The sequence below is a fragment of the Electrona antarctica genome (assembly GCF_951216825.1).
Source record: "Electrona antarctica genome assembly, chromosome: 23".
NCBI classification, from domain to species: Eukaryota; Metazoa; Chordata; class Actinopteri; order Myctophiformes; family Myctophidae; genus Electrona; species Electrona antarctica.
This window is the reverse complement of record NC_136804.1, coordinates 22,758,590-22,775,388: the sequence shown is the minus strand read 5'-3', so window position 1 is coordinate 22,775,388 and position 16,799 is coordinate 22,758,590. Positions and strand designations below refer to the sequence as shown.

General features: G+C 45.4%; 1 protein-coding gene across 2 annotated transcripts in view; it reads left to right on the top strand.

Moving 5' to 3' along the window:
- magi2a (membrane associated guanylate kinase, WW and PDZ domain containing 2a) overlaps positions 1–16,799 on the top strand; it is a 282,751-nt gene that overhangs the window by 66,356 nt on the left and 199,596 nt on the right. For both annotated transcript variants that reach the window (XM_079494001.1, XM_079494000.1), the window contains exon 2: positions 13,844–13,960. In XM_079494001.1, the coding sequence (XP_079350127.1) occupies positions 13,844–13,960 (117 nt within the window). The remainder of the gene's footprint in view (positions 1–13,843; positions 13,961–16,799) is intronic.

Sequence of the window (16,799 nt, the reverse complement as noted above, 5' to 3'; positions counted from 1 at the left end):
AAATTTGGATAATAAACGTCTCTCTCTCTGGCTGATGCTGTAGTGTAGAAGGTCTCTGCCCCCTGATGAATGTTGGAATGGATCCAGCAATCTCTCTCCTCTCCTCTCTGCAGGTCACCAGTATAGATTTCAACACGTTTCAATCAGACATAAATGGCTCCATCATGGGACGGTGGTGATTACTGGGTACAAGCCCCCACCTCTTAAATGAAAGCCCAATTAAGAAGCAAAATATCGATCCAACCTCCCGGTGCACTCCTTTCTCTCCCCCCCGTTCCACTCATATATAGAGAAATAGATCTGTCTGGGCTGGGTTCCTCACCAGCCAACCATGTCTACTTTATCTAGTCTCTCTCTCTCTCTCTCTCTCTCTCTCTCTCTCTCTCTCTCTGTGTCTCTCTGTGTCTCTCTGTCTCTCTCTAAAGAGAGGTTGGGGAAGAGGCACACCTTCAAGGGAAATCGATTATAATTTTCCTTTTCTGCTTATTGTTTGTTTAGCAGGTAGTTAAGTGTCCATATTTAAGCCAGGGGTGATTAAGCGCACGGGGGGTAAATCATTTATGTGCACGGCGCTTGCCAATAAAAATAAGTTGTGACTTGTTATCTTATAGTCGCAAGAAGTCAAAACAATGCAATAATGTAAACATGCCATTGTTTTATTGAAGCTTGCATTCAATGGGCTTTGAAAGCAGGTGCTCTCAGTCTCAACTCTGGTATTGGACCAGGAGAGGTAGTAAGTACTATAGTACCTGTTTACATTGCAGATGTTTAAATCAGTAGGAAGTCATTTAAACTCTGGACTCTCTGTAAACGGCTTTTAGCTAGCCAAGCAGTAGCCTTTAAGCAGTTGTATAATTATATATATTTTTATTATATTGAGTTGTTATTTTGCTCTGTGTCTAGAACAGTGTTTACAGAGTTCTTATCAGGGATGCTGCCTTTTGCAGAGGTTGTTAACCCATTTGCCACCATTGAGTGCCTGCCATTGGGGTAGATCTACGCCTTTTATAGTGGTTATGATCGATCGAGTAGTAATGCTACTTAAATTAGCACTGGTTTGCTAGGTGACGAAAATAAATCTCGGCGCACATCCACATCCACCGTTTCTGTTCCTTTCTCTCGGATTCCGATGTAATCGTGACAGCCCTATACTGGTGGAGTTGGGTGGTTTGCAACCAAAGTGGTGAATGGACCGACTCTAAGCGACTAACCAACAGCAGAATCATCAGAGACCTGAATGGACCGACTCTAAGCGACTAACCAACAGCAGAATCATCAGAGACCTGAATGGACCGACTCTAAGCGACTAACCAACAGCAGAATCATCAGAGACCTGAATGGACCGACTCTAAGCGACTAACCAACAGCAGAATCATCAGAGACCTGCAGCTAAAAATGAGTTGCTGCTGAATTCGAGGAAAAAAGCCTTAACTCGGCTATTGCGAAAACCCAATTCTGCCTCACCATCTCTACGGTCTTTTCCTGTTCCAGTCTCGAGTTAGCTAATGTCTGAGTCTTTTTTGCCTCCCAGGCATGGACGTACCCACCCAGGCAGACAGAGCACATGAAAAGGGGGATAACGGTGTGACTGTGAGAATGCTACAGTACATTTTGGTGCAGTCTTTTACTGTGTGGGAAGGTACATTTCTCTCTCAGCGACCAAGTACTGTGTTTGTGTGTGTCTGTGTGTGTGTGTGACTGTGTGTGTGCGTGTGTGTCTGCTTGTGTGTCTGTCCGGGACTGATCTCACAAACGAGTGGACCAATCAGTATCGCATTTCAAGGAAGTGAATCAGAATATACTTTTCACATTTATTTTTTACAGGGACACAGACATAACTAGAAAAAGTGCCCTTCTGGGCACAGGTCTCCACCAGGAGGATAGGAGTGTGTGTGATGTTTGGGAAAATGTTTAGGAGTGATATAAACATGTTTGTTTGTTTTTTGCAACAATTTTCTTCATTTTGTTGAGGAAATGCAGAGCCAGATCACTCATAGTATCTCTGAGGATAGAATTCTGGATGAGCAGGACAACGGGCCACTCCTGAAGACTTTGGAAGGCAATCTTAGCCAATCAGTGTAGAATCTGAGAAATCAAACAGACTCGTCTTGATCACATGACTACAGAGATCATGTATACCGATTTGCATGAGATTTGGATGAAATCTGTGCGACTAATATAAATGTTTTTCCATGGCCTCTAGGGAGTGCGCATACAAAGTTGTACACAGATCGATGCAGTTATAGGTAAAAACAGGAATTGCCCTGTTATAGCGCCACCATGAGGCTGGTTTGGAAAATAAATTGTGTCATGTCGTCCTCAGCCTAGTGGAAATGTGCGTGTATAATTTCACGGAAATTGCACACTGTGTTTGTGATTTGTGGCATTTTGTTCGAAACGGACCAATCATGTGAGCTTTGGAAGCGAATCTTAGCCAATCAGGAAGGAAGATGGGAAATGGTGCAGATCCGTGTTGATCACATGACTATGGAGATAGTGTATACCGAATTGTGTGATGTATGGATAAAATGTGTACGAGTAATCTACAGAAATGTGTTTTGCCTAAATCGGCCTCATGGTGGCGCTATAACAGGCCGTTGAGGAATATTTGGGGCAGAGGTTCGTCGTTGGCATCCAGAGAGTGTGTGCAAAGTTTGGCATGGATCGGACCAACGGTGCCGGAGATTAGCTGGTAACAGACGGACGGAAGGAAGGAAGGAAGGACGGACGGACGGACGCACACACACACACACGGACGGAGTGCAAAACATACTCTCTCCCCATGCCTTCGGCCTGGTGGAGACAATAACTGGGTGGGGCATGCATTTCCAACTTGCATCGTTCCAAGTAGGCCAGTGGCCATAGCTTAGTTTTCATTTAGGTTTCATAAGGTAGTCGACGACCATTTTGTGTCATGTATTAGTTGACGAAATCAACACTGTTTGATAGTCCCATCTGCTAAGCTTCGTCCATCTCTGATTCTCGCCAGAGGTGGAAAAACTACTCAAATGTTTTACTTCAGTAAAAGCCTGGAATTCACAATGTACTTGAGTAAAAGTACAAAAGTATAAAGTATTGGCATCAAAATGTACTTAAAAATTTACCAAAAGCAGAAAGTACTCATTATGCAGAATGTCTCATTTCACAAGTTTTCAAATGCATACAAATCTTTTAGAAAATAGCCGATCTACAAGCTCACAATGCGTCACATCGTGAGCTTGTAGATCTGCTATTTTCAAATGGCCAAAATGTATATTGGGTACAAGTGGTTACGGTATATGTTTCGTAATAATAATACAAATCTACAAAGTAACTATAAACTAAAGTTTTCAAATAAACGCAGTGAAGTAAAAGTACAATAGTTGCCTCTGAGGTGTAGAAGTACAAACACCTCAAAATTGCACTTAAGTATAGTACTTAAGTAAATGTACTTAGGTTCTTCACACCAGTGCATTAGATGCGCTGAGGCCCACCCACTGGCTTCCCTTTCATCTGCTGAAATTGATAATTAATAAATAAATACCTACATGCATGTGTGGATAAAAGCAATCAAAACGGGGAAAGTGGGGTGAAAGGAAGCAGGCATAATAACATAGGCGAGAGAGAGGGGGAAGGGGAGGGAGAGAGAGAGAGAGGGAGGGAGGGGGGGGTTGAAGTGAAGGCACTGGCAGGTGATGAGAGAGGAAAAAATGTGCAAAAGAAGTGGAGAGATGTACAGAAAGGGAATAGCAAAGAAGATATAATGGGGCGAGAGGGGAGGCAGCTTTGCCGCGAGAGTCATTACATGGCTGCGTGTGAGCAGCGACCGCTGCTTGAAATTTAATTCTATTTGATGTATTATTTGTCCGCCACGCAACAGTGGCTGCTTGTCTGCCCGGTGATTGACGTTTTTGTTAATACCCGTCTCCGTTGGAGTATGCACTCTTAAGCACTCGACAAACTTACTTTGGCTTTCGCTCGCTGCAATCCTGCGCGTTTCTCCCGATTGCCTGCTTTCCCATGACACATAGTAAGACTCCCGCTGCTGCCAATTTATATGCACAGCCCAAATACCTTAGGCTTGGTAACGGCCCATTTCTAGAGCACTGGTCTCCCATCGATCTGTTGCATATAGTGGGGCCGTTGGGAAGGCACAGAGGCATGTGAGATGGACACATCCCATTTCCTGCTCCAGGAGCACTATCAACGACGTAGGAGATGGCCTGTCTTGTTCCCCGTCGCGTTGAAACGGACCAGGTCTCCTCCTCAAGTCCAACCCGGAGAGACTAAATACACTAGCACTCGTGCACACCTGCCGGCTCGCAGAGTGGCATATTTTTTTGTGCTTGTTTGTTTATGCATTCGTTGCACTTGACATTGGCTCTGTGTGCATTGCACCTGCAGGTCCCCTTTTTAAGTGCCACCTGTGTTTGATTTGTCATTTAATTAACTGAAAAAGGCTCTGTATGCTGCCCTTGCCAAACAAAATAAAAAGAACCTAAAGGCCAGTCCGACTTCCCACTAGTCCGACCTACGTGGCCGGTTAAGACTGAGGTTAGGGTTAGCGACCTACGTGGCCGGTTAAGACTGAGGTTAGGGTTAGCGACCTACATGGCCGGTTAAGACTGAGGTTAGGGTTAGTGACCTACGTGGCTGGTTAAGTCTGAGGTTAGGTTTCTCTAATTATAATCGCTGCATGGTTGATTCTTCAGCCTAGTCACTAGTTAGTTCCTTTATTAAAAAAAAAGAATACACTTTTTTTTTACAAGGGGGACGGACCCCTTTTGATGTGAAAGTCAATTTATGCCACTAAAGCAGTGGTTTTTAACCCTTTTCATATCAAGGCCTATTATTTATTCGGCATTTGATCCACGGACCACCATTTTGATGACATTTAGCCTTGTAGATCCAAAACGTAGAATATTTTGTCCATTGATCTTGTCCACAATTCCATGCTGTATTGATGTTGGTACCATTAGGAGAGATAACAGGCAAACAATCAAAATAACAATTCTTCTTCATTCTACTTGTGTAGACTTATTGATGCGGATGTTCAACAATAATGTAACTCTTCAGAGCGTAACATCAGGTTTCATTTTACACTCTCAAGAGATAAAGATATGTAAGGGTCCATTTGCTTACCAACTCTCCATCTTTTAGCTGGGGACCACCTGGAACCCCCTCAGGGATCACTGGCGGTCCCCGGACCACTGGTTGAAAACCACTGCACTAAAGCAACAGCAGGCGTACAAGTACGTCCATGCAAGTAATCACCTGTGGAATGGGATCAAGTATACGTTAAATTAAATGGCATTATGGCAGTCAACGCTTAATTGACTTTGGGGGAACATTGTCATTTTAAAGCCAGAGCTGCTGCTTTTTTATTGACAGACTAATCAACAGAGCAGATGATGTACCTGGTGAATTTGGCATGGTTTTAAGTCCACTGTGGGCTTCTAATTAGTCTGATTATCCAAACAGCTGTTTGCAAGTGCCCCCTCTCATTTAAGCACGCACGCACGCACGCACGCACGCACGCACGCACGCACGCACGCACGCACGCACGCACACGCACACACACACATTGTGTATTATGCTTGGTATTTGGATGCCCAGGGTCCCAGGGATGCATAAATATTATGAGTAAAGCTGTAATGACGGTGCCCTCGGAGCCAAATGAGTGTCTGCGGAGGCTGGTTGATGCAGAATGGTGGAACTCAAAGTGTTTTGGCTTCACAAGAAGGCATTAGTTCGTTTTGGAGGGCTTGTTGACTTAATTCCATTGAAATCCTTTTAGTGTGTGTGTGTGTGTGTGTGTGTGTGTGTGTGTGTGTGTGTGTGTGTGTGTGTGTGTGTGTGTGTGTGTGTGTGTGTGTGTGTGTGTGTGTGTGTGTGTGTGTGTGTACAAACAAGTAAAATATCAACCATTAGTACAGGCCATTATACAACTGGGATATACGTGTCAGCTCATTGTTTTTATATTTGGCAGCCTGGGCCATGTCCACAGGCTAGTGGTCAGAGGCTTGAGGATTATAGGGCTGTCCAAGTGTAAGGCAAAGCAGCTTGCAACATACTGTTCAATCTCCTCCATTATAGGCAGTCGGTCTATTTGGAGGAGAAGGTGCTTTTTGTACCCATGATTCACTTTCGGTGTCGGTAATATGACAGACTGAAGTGACCAATGTTGGCTGTGATTAAGTTCATGTGTTGTATATTCTGTACATTTAGGGCTTGTTTGGACTAAAGCACATGATGTTTTAAGTGCGTGGGATATCAGAAGCAACTGAAAATATTTGTGCCCTTGATAATGTATTTTATAAATGTGGACTCAAATAAAGAAATTGAAATGTGTGTGTGTGTGTGTGTGTGTGTGTGTGTGTGTGTGTGTGTGTGTGTGTGTGTGTGTGTGTGTGTGTGTGTGTGTGTGTGTGTGTGTGTGTGTGTGTGTGTGTGTGTGTGTGTGTGTGTGTGTGTGTGTGTGTGTGTGTGTGCGCGCTTCTGCGCGTGTATGTATGTGTGCAGTTAATGGCCTTGTTAGCTTCTTGTTTTTCATTTTGTTCAGCACAAAGTCTCAAGTCTTGGATGAAGAACTGTGGATTACACTGTGTGTTGACCTACCTAGGAGTGCACATATAATTGCCTCTTTTGAGGGGAAAATCGTTGAGTCCGTCCTACTTTAGATAACCCATTACTGATGTTTTGACCCATATTTAGGGCAGATTCACACTATGGTCTCCGGTGCACACTCGGGACCACTTGGCAGATCTTGTGGTATAGTGTGAATGCTGCGTACCGTTCCCCGGAGCGGATCACCCAACCGTTCACGGGACCACATAGGTAGTCTCGGGACCGATTGAAGTGTACTCTGATACGGATCGATGCAATGTGAAAGCATTGAATACAGTTGAATGAAGTGTACTCTGATACGGATCGATGCAATGTGAAAGCATTGAATACAGTTGAATGAAGTGTACTCTGATATGGATCGATGCAATGTGAAAGCATTGAATACAGTTGAATGAAGTGTACTCAGGTAATCCTATTCTGGAACAGTTTGAATCAAACAGACTCAGTGTGAATCTCAATCTACCCTTAGTAAAAAAAAAAAAAAAAGAGAGAAATACTGCAGAGTCTTGAAATCATTTTGAGACACTTGAGTTTCTATTTAAAAGGATCCCTGGCTAATAAGCCACATATGCCTTAATACATCCTTTTGGGTTTCTCCTCGCAGGTGGTTTGGGTTTGCCAGCCCTCTCCGCCCCAGGTCGCCAGATCTCCGGCCGTCCTCTGTCTCTCCAGATGTCACCCCACTCTTAGTCTCGCATAGCCAGACAACTATTCCACTATTCATCTCTGAATGCTAGAGTCTGGAAATACACCTCCCAAAATCGGAGTAATCCGTTTGTCACCCAGTCTGTTCCTGGTTGCCACCGGTACTACCACACACAGAGTCTGTCAGTAAATATATCGTCTACTGATGCAGAAACATCACTGTTGTAAATGGACCATGACACATAATAGCCTAAACAAAATGGTGCTAAATGCTCATCACCACTCATCATTCTGGACCTATGCAGACGCACGTCGCACACATAACACAAAACATTCATTAATTTCATATAATATAATAAACGAATACAACAAAAGAAAAGGGAGATTCAATCACTCCTAATAGCTTCGTTTCAATTTATTTCTACATAAATGCTGGCGGTTGGACCCATTTCTGAGGCTCTCCTCGCTTTTCTTTTAATGAGTGCCATCATTCAGCAGCTGCTCTTGTGTTTTTTAGACTCTCTACAGGCTGTTCTAGCACATTCGATCTCTCTCTCTCTCTCCCTCTCTCTCTCTCACTCCCAGGGGGTCCTTCTTGTGACACCTGCTTAAGTCTCCTCAGCCTTCTGAAGAGCGACATCAGAGATCTCTGTTTGCTCACCCATCTGTTTGTTGAAAGTGTTACCTACTTGCATTATGGGCTCTTCTTACAAGAAGTTATAGTTAATGTGAGAGAGCTAAGTATTTTTTTCCGGGGTAGCCTACTTTGTTCCATTAGGCAATAGTTCAGTCAGGAACACTTATAGATTTAACCATTTATTGCAACAAATGGAAAATAGTTGTACTTGATGCTGATGGTTTCTCCCCCTATAACTTGTAATGAAAAAATGTATAGCCGTACACTTGCCAATGCCAAACGTTTATTGTGGACACAGAAGAAACCCAACGTTTCGGACAGATATACTGCCTTCGTGGCTGAGCGGTCCAGGCACCTAGGCCGGTAATCCAGTCTCACGGCGTGTCGTGGGTTCGAGTCCCGAGCCCGTCGGCCATTGCCGCATGTCTTTGCCCATCTCTCTCCCCTTTCCTGTACACAAATTACTGTACCCTATCAATAAAGGCAAAAGCCAAAAAAAAAAAAGATATACTGCCTTCTTCAGGGTAGATAACTTACTTTTTCAACAAATGTTTTTAGCGTTTTTTATCGCTCACAATTTTCCCAATAAAAAATGTCCCTACCTGAATTTCGGCAAGCTGCACAGACAGGTGTTTGTCCAAGCTCAGGACACTGTGTCTCACTGCTTATTGTCCTGTGGCACTCACACATTTTTCACCAAAAAGATTTAGAGGTGCTCCGATCAGGTTTTTTGGGACCGATCCCGATCACAGATGTTTTTTTTCTCACCACCGGTAGATACCGAAAGATCCCCAGTACCAAGTACTCGTTGTGCAGAATGTCCCATTTCAAGTTTTCATAGTTTTCATACACTAATAGTTGTAGTGGATTAAAAGTACAATATGTGGCTCTGAAATGTAGTGGAGTAGAAGTAAAAGTACTGAAAAGTTGAGTAAAGTATTATACAAATACCTCAAAATTGTACTTAAGTACACAGTACTTGAGTAAATGTACATTACTTTACAGTTACTTTCCCCCACTGGTACTGTGTTTGGATAGAGATGGGCTCTCGAATGATTGAGGAAAATGAGAATGTGGAATGGAGCGATTTACAACGACCAGATTGCCATACGGGACAGAGGGGACTCGGATGAGGGAGTCGAGGGGGGAAAAAAGCGGGGGTTAACGATAAAAGCGAGCACAGTGTTTTCCGATGGTCGAGAGCGGCGCGGCCCAATGAACAAACTACTATTTGTAATTAGTGCACGTTGTTGTTTTCAGGGAGGTAATAAGACAACAGCTGTGCTGAGCTCGGCTGAAACATGGTGCATATTTAACCGTTATTTTAAACTTTAGCTGAAAAATAGCTGAAAAATAGCAGATATACAAGCTCATTCGAGCTTGTAGATCTGCTATTTTAGAAAGCATGTGAACGGTGCAGTCCGACACCCTACCCTAACACTAACCTGACCCTAACTGCACGCAGACTCCATGCATGTCTCAGACGCCACGCATGTCGGGAGCAACGGGTGATTTGCGCATGTCAGACTTTTGGTATGTTGCATAAACGTCGAGGGGTCCCTGGAACAACATATTTGGCGGCCAAATACATATGATTTTTGGGGTCCTTGACAAGAAATTGTTTGAAAACTGCTGATATAGAAGCACGGGTTTTTCAGAAAAATGAAAATTTAGAAGACATTTTGTAGAATCGCCCTGAATGGGTTAGCTCGGGGCCCCACATGTGGCCCAAGTTCAGCCCGGGGCCACTTGGTGATACTCAGTCGGGGGGGGGGGGGGGGGGGGGCATGGATGGCACCAGCGATCAAAGAAGCACGGCACACATAACACACACACATACAGGGGGTGCATCGTGCATGCAGATAGAATGGGAGCAGTGCCGTTTGTCACCACAGGGGGTGCTGCAGGACCTGGGAACCCCATTGTGAGATAGGGTCCCTGCCGCCGGAGCCAGCCAGACGTGCACGCTTCAAACCGGTGTCTCTCTCTCTCTCTCTCTCTCTCTCTCTCTCTCACACACACACATACACACACATACTCGTGTGCTCACTTCCCGTCGCTCTCATCTTCTCCGCTGTCCGATCTCCCGCGCTCTCTCTCTCTCTCTCTCATCTCTGTGCATCTCTCTCTTTCTCTCTCTATCGTGGATGGGATTAGGAGTACAGAGGGGGAGAGAGGTGATTGCGCTCCCTGGGGTGGACTGACTGGCTGATATAGTGTGCGTGTAGATGTGTGTGTGTGTGCACGCGTGTGTGAGTGAGTGATTGGGGGGGAGGGCAGGGCAGACAGAGACGAGTCTTCTTGGGGACCTGAGGACGGACGGGGGACGACGACGGATTGTCCAGAAGATCCAGACTGTATTCCTTACAGTGGAGATATTACTGTATTGTTACCTGTGGATAGAGAGAGAGACTACTGTACTGTACCTGTGGAGAGAGAGAGAGAGGACACAGCTGCGTACCGGTTGGCACGCTGTATGACCGCTAATCCAGCACAAGAGGTGCCTTTAAGAGTGTGTGTGTGTGTGTGTGTGTGTGTGTGTGTGTGTGTGTGTGTGTGTGTGTGTGTGTGTGTGTGTGTGTGTGTGTGTGTGTGTGTGTGTGTGTGTGTGTGTGTGTGTGTGTGTGTGTGTGTGTGTGTGCTTTTTTTTAATGCACTAGCGTCGGTGCGTGTGTATCTGTCTGCCTGTTTTTACATTTTGTTAAATATGTGTATTATTGCATGCAGATTCATTGACATGTCTTGTGCTGTTCTCGTGCTAATGTCATTTGCCACGTCTGTGAGTGAGGTGCGGAGTGTGCCAGGCGCAGGTCTCTGCCAAATGAGCTTCTGCGTGATTGCATTCGAACGCTCCTCCGTCAGTCAGTTCAGTTCAGTTCGGACGGATTTGTCAGTCAGTGTGTGATGTGTGTGTTGATTTGAGGGTGTGTGTGTGTGTGTGTGTGTGTGTGTGTGTGTGTGTGTGTGTGTGTGTGTGTGTGTGTGTGTGTGTGTGTGTGTGTGTGTGTGTGTGTGTGTGTGTGTGTGTGTGTGTGTGTGTGTGTGTGTGTGTGTGTGTGTGTGTGTGTGCGTGCGTGCGTCTGCACATGCTGTGCGAGAAAGACGCGGAATGTGGTAAATAAATCATGCTTCCAATATGTTGGATAACTTTCTATTGCCAAATGAGGTTATCCATTAATTAATCCGGCGACAATGCCAGGCTCAGTGTACTAATCTTCAGTCTTATCTAGCTTCTGTTTGTGTGTGTGTGTGTGTGTGTGTGTGTGTGTGTGTGTGTGTGTGTGTGTGTGTGTGTGTGTGTGTGTGTGTGTGTGTGTGTGTGTGTGTGTGTGTGTGTGTGTGTGTGTGTGTGTGTGTGTGTGTGTGTGTGTGTGTGTGTGTGTGCGCGCGTGCGTGCGCTTGTTCATGTAGGTTTGTATATCCACTACATCATGCTTAGGTTATCACTGGCTTCAAATGTTGAGAGTCATGACTTAACAATCACAGCTTTTAAGGGGATGCTGAAGGTTAGAAGACCCTCCCCGTCCCTGCCTCCTCCCCCACCCAGCAGTGACTTCCTTCCTCATTTATTTTCCCAGAGAGTGATACGATAACCGGGAGTGTTATTCGTGGAAATTATACGTCATGGTGCCATCGGGAACCCCTAAAGCAATTTTGTGGAATTTGTGGAAGTGTATTTATTTCATGAGATTATAGAGGAGCTGGCTAACATGGACAGAGCATGTCAATGCTTCGGCCGGGCATCTTTAGACCTGTGTGTCTCTCTCTCTCTCTCTCTCTCTCTCTCTCTCTCTCTCTCTCTCTCTCTCTCTCCCCTAACCTGATGGGATTTGCCCTAGCCTTCCCTCTTCTCTCATGCACGTTACGATCGCCCTCCGATGTCGTTTACCTTTCCTCCCTCTTTTATTTAGCCACCCTGTCCCTGGCTGCTGAGCAAGCAGGATTTACACTGGTTTTTAGAGTGATGGTCCATCCATGCACAGTATACTGGAACCAGTGGAGCGAGAGTGTTAGGGGTGTGTGTGTGTGTGTGCGTGTGCGAATAGAGTCCCTGGGGGAATCCACGGTGATTTATGTGTAGACATTTCTCCACACGTGTTTCGCCGTCTTCGCCATTTAACACCTCCGTGAACGCGTGGCCGACGTTGACAGATGCTGCCTGAAACGATAAGAGGCCAGAGTGTGTTCGTCATTAGTGTGTTTTGGTTTGTTGTTGCAACGTTGGACGAATACAAATCTGTTTGTGTGTGTGTGTGTGTGTGTGTGTGTGTGTGTGTGTGTGTGTGTGTGTGTGTGTGTGTGTGTGTGTGTGTGTGTGTGTGTGTGTGTGTGTGTGTGTGTGTGTGTGTGTGTGTGTGTGTGTGTGTGTGTGTGTGTGTGTGTGTGTGTGTGTGTGTGTGTGTGTGTGTGTGTGTGTGTGTGTGTGTGTGTGTGTGTGTGTGTGTGTGTGTGGCTGGCTTCGTGGGATTTCCGGGTCACCTGCCGGCCGCCTATTATAGTCATTAAGTGACACGTCTGTTTGGTTGTGTGTAAAGCGGTACAAGCGAACAACGCCTGGTGCACAGATTCCGATATTTCACACAATCACATTTTTGGATTACCTAACACAGTGGTTCTCAACCAGTGGTCCGGGGACCACCAGTGGTCCTTGAGGGGGTTCCAGGTGGTCCCCATGCTAAATGATGGCGAGTTGGTAACCAAATGGACCCTTATAGATCTTTAACTCTTGAGAGTGTAAAATTAATTTATTTTACGCTCTCAAGAGTTATACATTATTGTCAAACATCTGCATTTCCTCATTTACCATCTACACAATTAGAGGATGTAGAATAATTGTTTTTTGCAAGAGATGGAGATGTGTGTCAACGATAACAAAATATTCTTTAGTTTTGGGTCTGAGAGGCTAAATGTCATCAAATGGTGGTCCGTGCCATTTGTCAGCCGAGGGCTGACAAATGGCATTCGTCCAAACCACAGTGGGGATGTTAACCGTTCTGTGTTCTGTGGCCTTTATGATCAACATGCATCGGCTTCCCCTCCCAACAACAACAGTCTCAGACCCGTCAAGCAAGTACATACAGGTGCTACTTCCCCGAAAAGTAAATAGCGATGTGGGCGCTGGGGGCGTGTTTTCTCCTCCGCGTCATCAGTGCCCATACCATAAGTGGGGTTGGCGAAAGGGCCTTTCTGTGTGGAGTTTGCATGTTATCCCTGTGTCTGGTACCGTGTAGGTACCCTCACAAAAAACATGCAGTAATCCTGGTCTCCCCTGGCCAGCCGGGGGCGCCTGATGGAGGGGAAAGGAACGGTTGGAATAACGTGTTCCTTCCACGCGCTACGTCCGGCCAGGGAAACTCCCCCTGTCACGTGTAAAGAAGCGGCTTCGACACTCATGCATTGAAGAAAGCATGAGGTCAATCCGTTTCAGTCTCCCCAGGTTGGCGAAGATAGTGTAGCGCCCAGGATTACATTAGATAATTGACACTGGGTGAAAACAATGGGTTACAAAATCATGGGATAAAAAATAGGGAAAACAAAAAGTAAATGGTCCATTACAACATGTTATGTACATTTTTAATTACAGTTCACTGTAACACTTTATTGGGGCTCTGCAATAAAAATGTCCTTTTATGCCAATAACTATTATGACTATGAGTTCACACATATTTTTAAGTGTAGAAACACTGAGACAAGCACATTATGGCTAAACAGTGCTCTTATTTTACATTCCACAGACCAGATGACAGAGCGATCTGGCCACGTTCAGGTGTTTAATAGACCGATATCTCGTGTTGTGTTTATAGACGGTTGCGTCCCCTCTCAAACGAGCACTCATTTCGGGAAACCTGAAAGCAACCCTTAGTGTCAACGCCTGAACATGCATTGGGTTTTCATTGCAACTTATTATTTATTTTTGTATTCAGAACGTGAACATTTCTCCTTCTGTTCCTCCAGGGGGCGTGATAGACAAGGACCTGCGCCACTACCTCAACCTGCGTTTCCAGAAAGGCTCCGTGGACCACGAGCTGCAGCAGATCATCCGGGACAACCTCTACCTCCGCACCGTCCCCTGTGAGTTACACATTATATATCACTCTCTGTATACCTCTGCAACGTAAAGCAGCTCAGTGGCCTTGTGGTTAGAGTGTCCGCCCTGAGACTGGAAGGTCAGGGTTCGATCCCCGGCCGGGTCATACCAAAGCCTCTGAATTGTTTTGACAATCCTCCCTGCTTAATTGACATCAAGGGTTGGTCCCTGCGTCATGCTAGCGTCTTGTCCAGGGCGTGTACTTGTACATCATGGCTTGGGGATGTACCACAAGCTGCCTCGCGCTACAGAAACGGGAGATATAGGGCTCTATTTTGCATCCATGCTAATCATCTTATTACTAAACTACTTTGCCCTTTTTTTTCTATTTTGAAAAACATTTTTGAATAGTTAAAATAGCCAATCTACATCGACACGGTGTGAGCTTGTAGATTGGATATTTTAACAATTCAAAAATGTTTTTCAAAATAGTAAAAAAAAAGTAGTTTAGGGATAAGGGGTTTAGCATGGACGAAAATAGAGCCCATAGGCTCCTGCCCTATGGGCCTCATGGCTCGGCAAGGCTTACCTCCTGCACCATCCCCTGTGAGTTTACACGTATCACTCTGTCTGTCACCTCCATGCCTCAGTCCTGTAGTGTCACATCGTGTGATGTGAATACCACCTTCACCTGTTAAGGCCTATTCTTAGTTTGGATTTTCGGTGTTGAGGTGACCACCACTACAACATGACATCACTGAGCCGCTCTCCCCAGCCCTTCTCTCTGTTTGAAACGGTGGTCACAGAGACTCGCTCTGTGCAATGTGATTGGTCTAGAATCTAGATTACTGTTATGTTGTTGTGCTGGCTATAATATACTTTATAATAGTTGCAATGACAGCTCAGCTCGCACCACCACGGAGTATAGCCGGGAGGCGCAGTCCTCCTGGCCGTGACGAGTGTGTGTGTGGGGGGGCGCAGAGGAACTGGGGCTCGCAGTAGCCAGCACAACGCGAGTAACTCCCCCTAGCAAATAGTGGAACACACACACACACACACACACACACACACACACACACACACACACACACACACACACACACACACTCACGCAGCACTGCCAGGCTTTTCTCTGTGGCACTGGTTTTGCGAGCCGAGCAGTGTTGCCATGTCCGCTTATTATAAGCGACTTTGGGCTTGTTTTTCTGTAAAGTTGCTTATACATATTGGTAGTTGTGGGTTGCGTTTTTTGGGGGCTTGTTTCTAAAAGTGTAGTTGCTTATTTGGGCTTGTTTCCTAATGTTTAAACCAGTGATCCTCACACATTTCCATGTCATGGACCCCCAGATGAATGTATTTGTCCAAGCAGGATCCTTGCTGGTTCCCAACCTTTTTATACCGGAGTATAAAACCACCTCACTCAGAAAGTATCTGGCTCTCCAAGTACCACCATAATTACTGATGTTTAAATACAGGAGCGTACTGTAGAGCACTGCAATTGGGTTGTCTTCCTGGATATGCTTGTCTGACGGTGCTACAGTAGGTTAAGTACGGAGAATGTAAATTAACCCCAGGATCTAGAGCTGAAATACATATTGCTTGATCATTATGAGTGATTGAGATAGTCTGCTGGCCTTCCTGAAAGCCCAATGCCTCATTAACTTCAGTCTGGAGTCTGTGTTGTGTGGGTGCTCACTGCTTCTATACTAGCTGTGTGGCTGTAAATCGATGAGACGCAGCAGTGCTGCTTCAGTTTGAAGGAGCCCTAGCCAGTCCCGGGAGTGAGAGGTAGAGAGATATCTTTTTGACTCATTCGTGTGATTTCCGTGAAATTGTGCACGCATATTCCCACTAGGCCGAGGAAGAAATGCCACGTGAACATTTTCAACTCATGGTGGCGCTATAACTCGCCGAAAGGTGTTTTAACCTCTAACTGCACGGATCTGTGGATAACTTTGTATGCCAACTCCCTAGAGGCCAAGGAAAAACCTTTGCCTGGAATTTTTCACATCTGCTCTTTATAGCGCCACCAGGAGGCCGACATATGTAAAACACATTTTCTAATATTACTCGTTCAGATTTTATCCAAATTTCACGCAAATCGGTACACATGCTCTCCATAGTCATGTGATCAAGACGGGTACAGGCTTTAGTTCCGACATACTATTGATCCGAAACCTCAATCCCTAACCTAACCATAACCGCAAGCACGGGAGCAGCACATCGCATTTTCGCATCGCATCGCATGTCCCCGCGCTTCGGACCTTTGGTGTGTCGGAAAAGCGTGCACACTCCATCAAGACGCGTTTGTTTGATTTCTCATAATCCACCTTCATTGCCTACGATTGGCTTCTAAACCTTTCAGGAGTAGCCCGCTTTGTACCCGTTTTGTAGAAATTGCCACAACTACTCAATGCAGCGTCCGATTGCGGTGAAACTGTGCATGCATATTCCCACTAGGCTGAGGAAGAAATGCCACTTGACAATTTTCAAATCAGCCTAATGGTGGCGCTACAACAGGCCAAGCCGCATCACACACACACACACACACACACACACACACACACACACACACACACACACACACACACACACACACACACGTTTATATTGCTCCTAAACATTTTGCCAAACATCACACACACACTCCTATCCTCCTGGTGGAGACCTGTGCCTAGAAGGGCACTTTTTCTAGTTTTGTTGTGGAATGTATCCGTGTTATTAAGTTTCACTGCTTACGTCGTGGACTTTGTGAATGAAATCCACACTGGATTAATTTAATGGTTATGACTTAGGTCGCCACGCAACAGATGCTTATTGCCGTCAGTCAGTGGAGTGTTTGGGTGCGTGTGTGTGTGTGTGTGTGTGTGTGTGTGTGTGTGT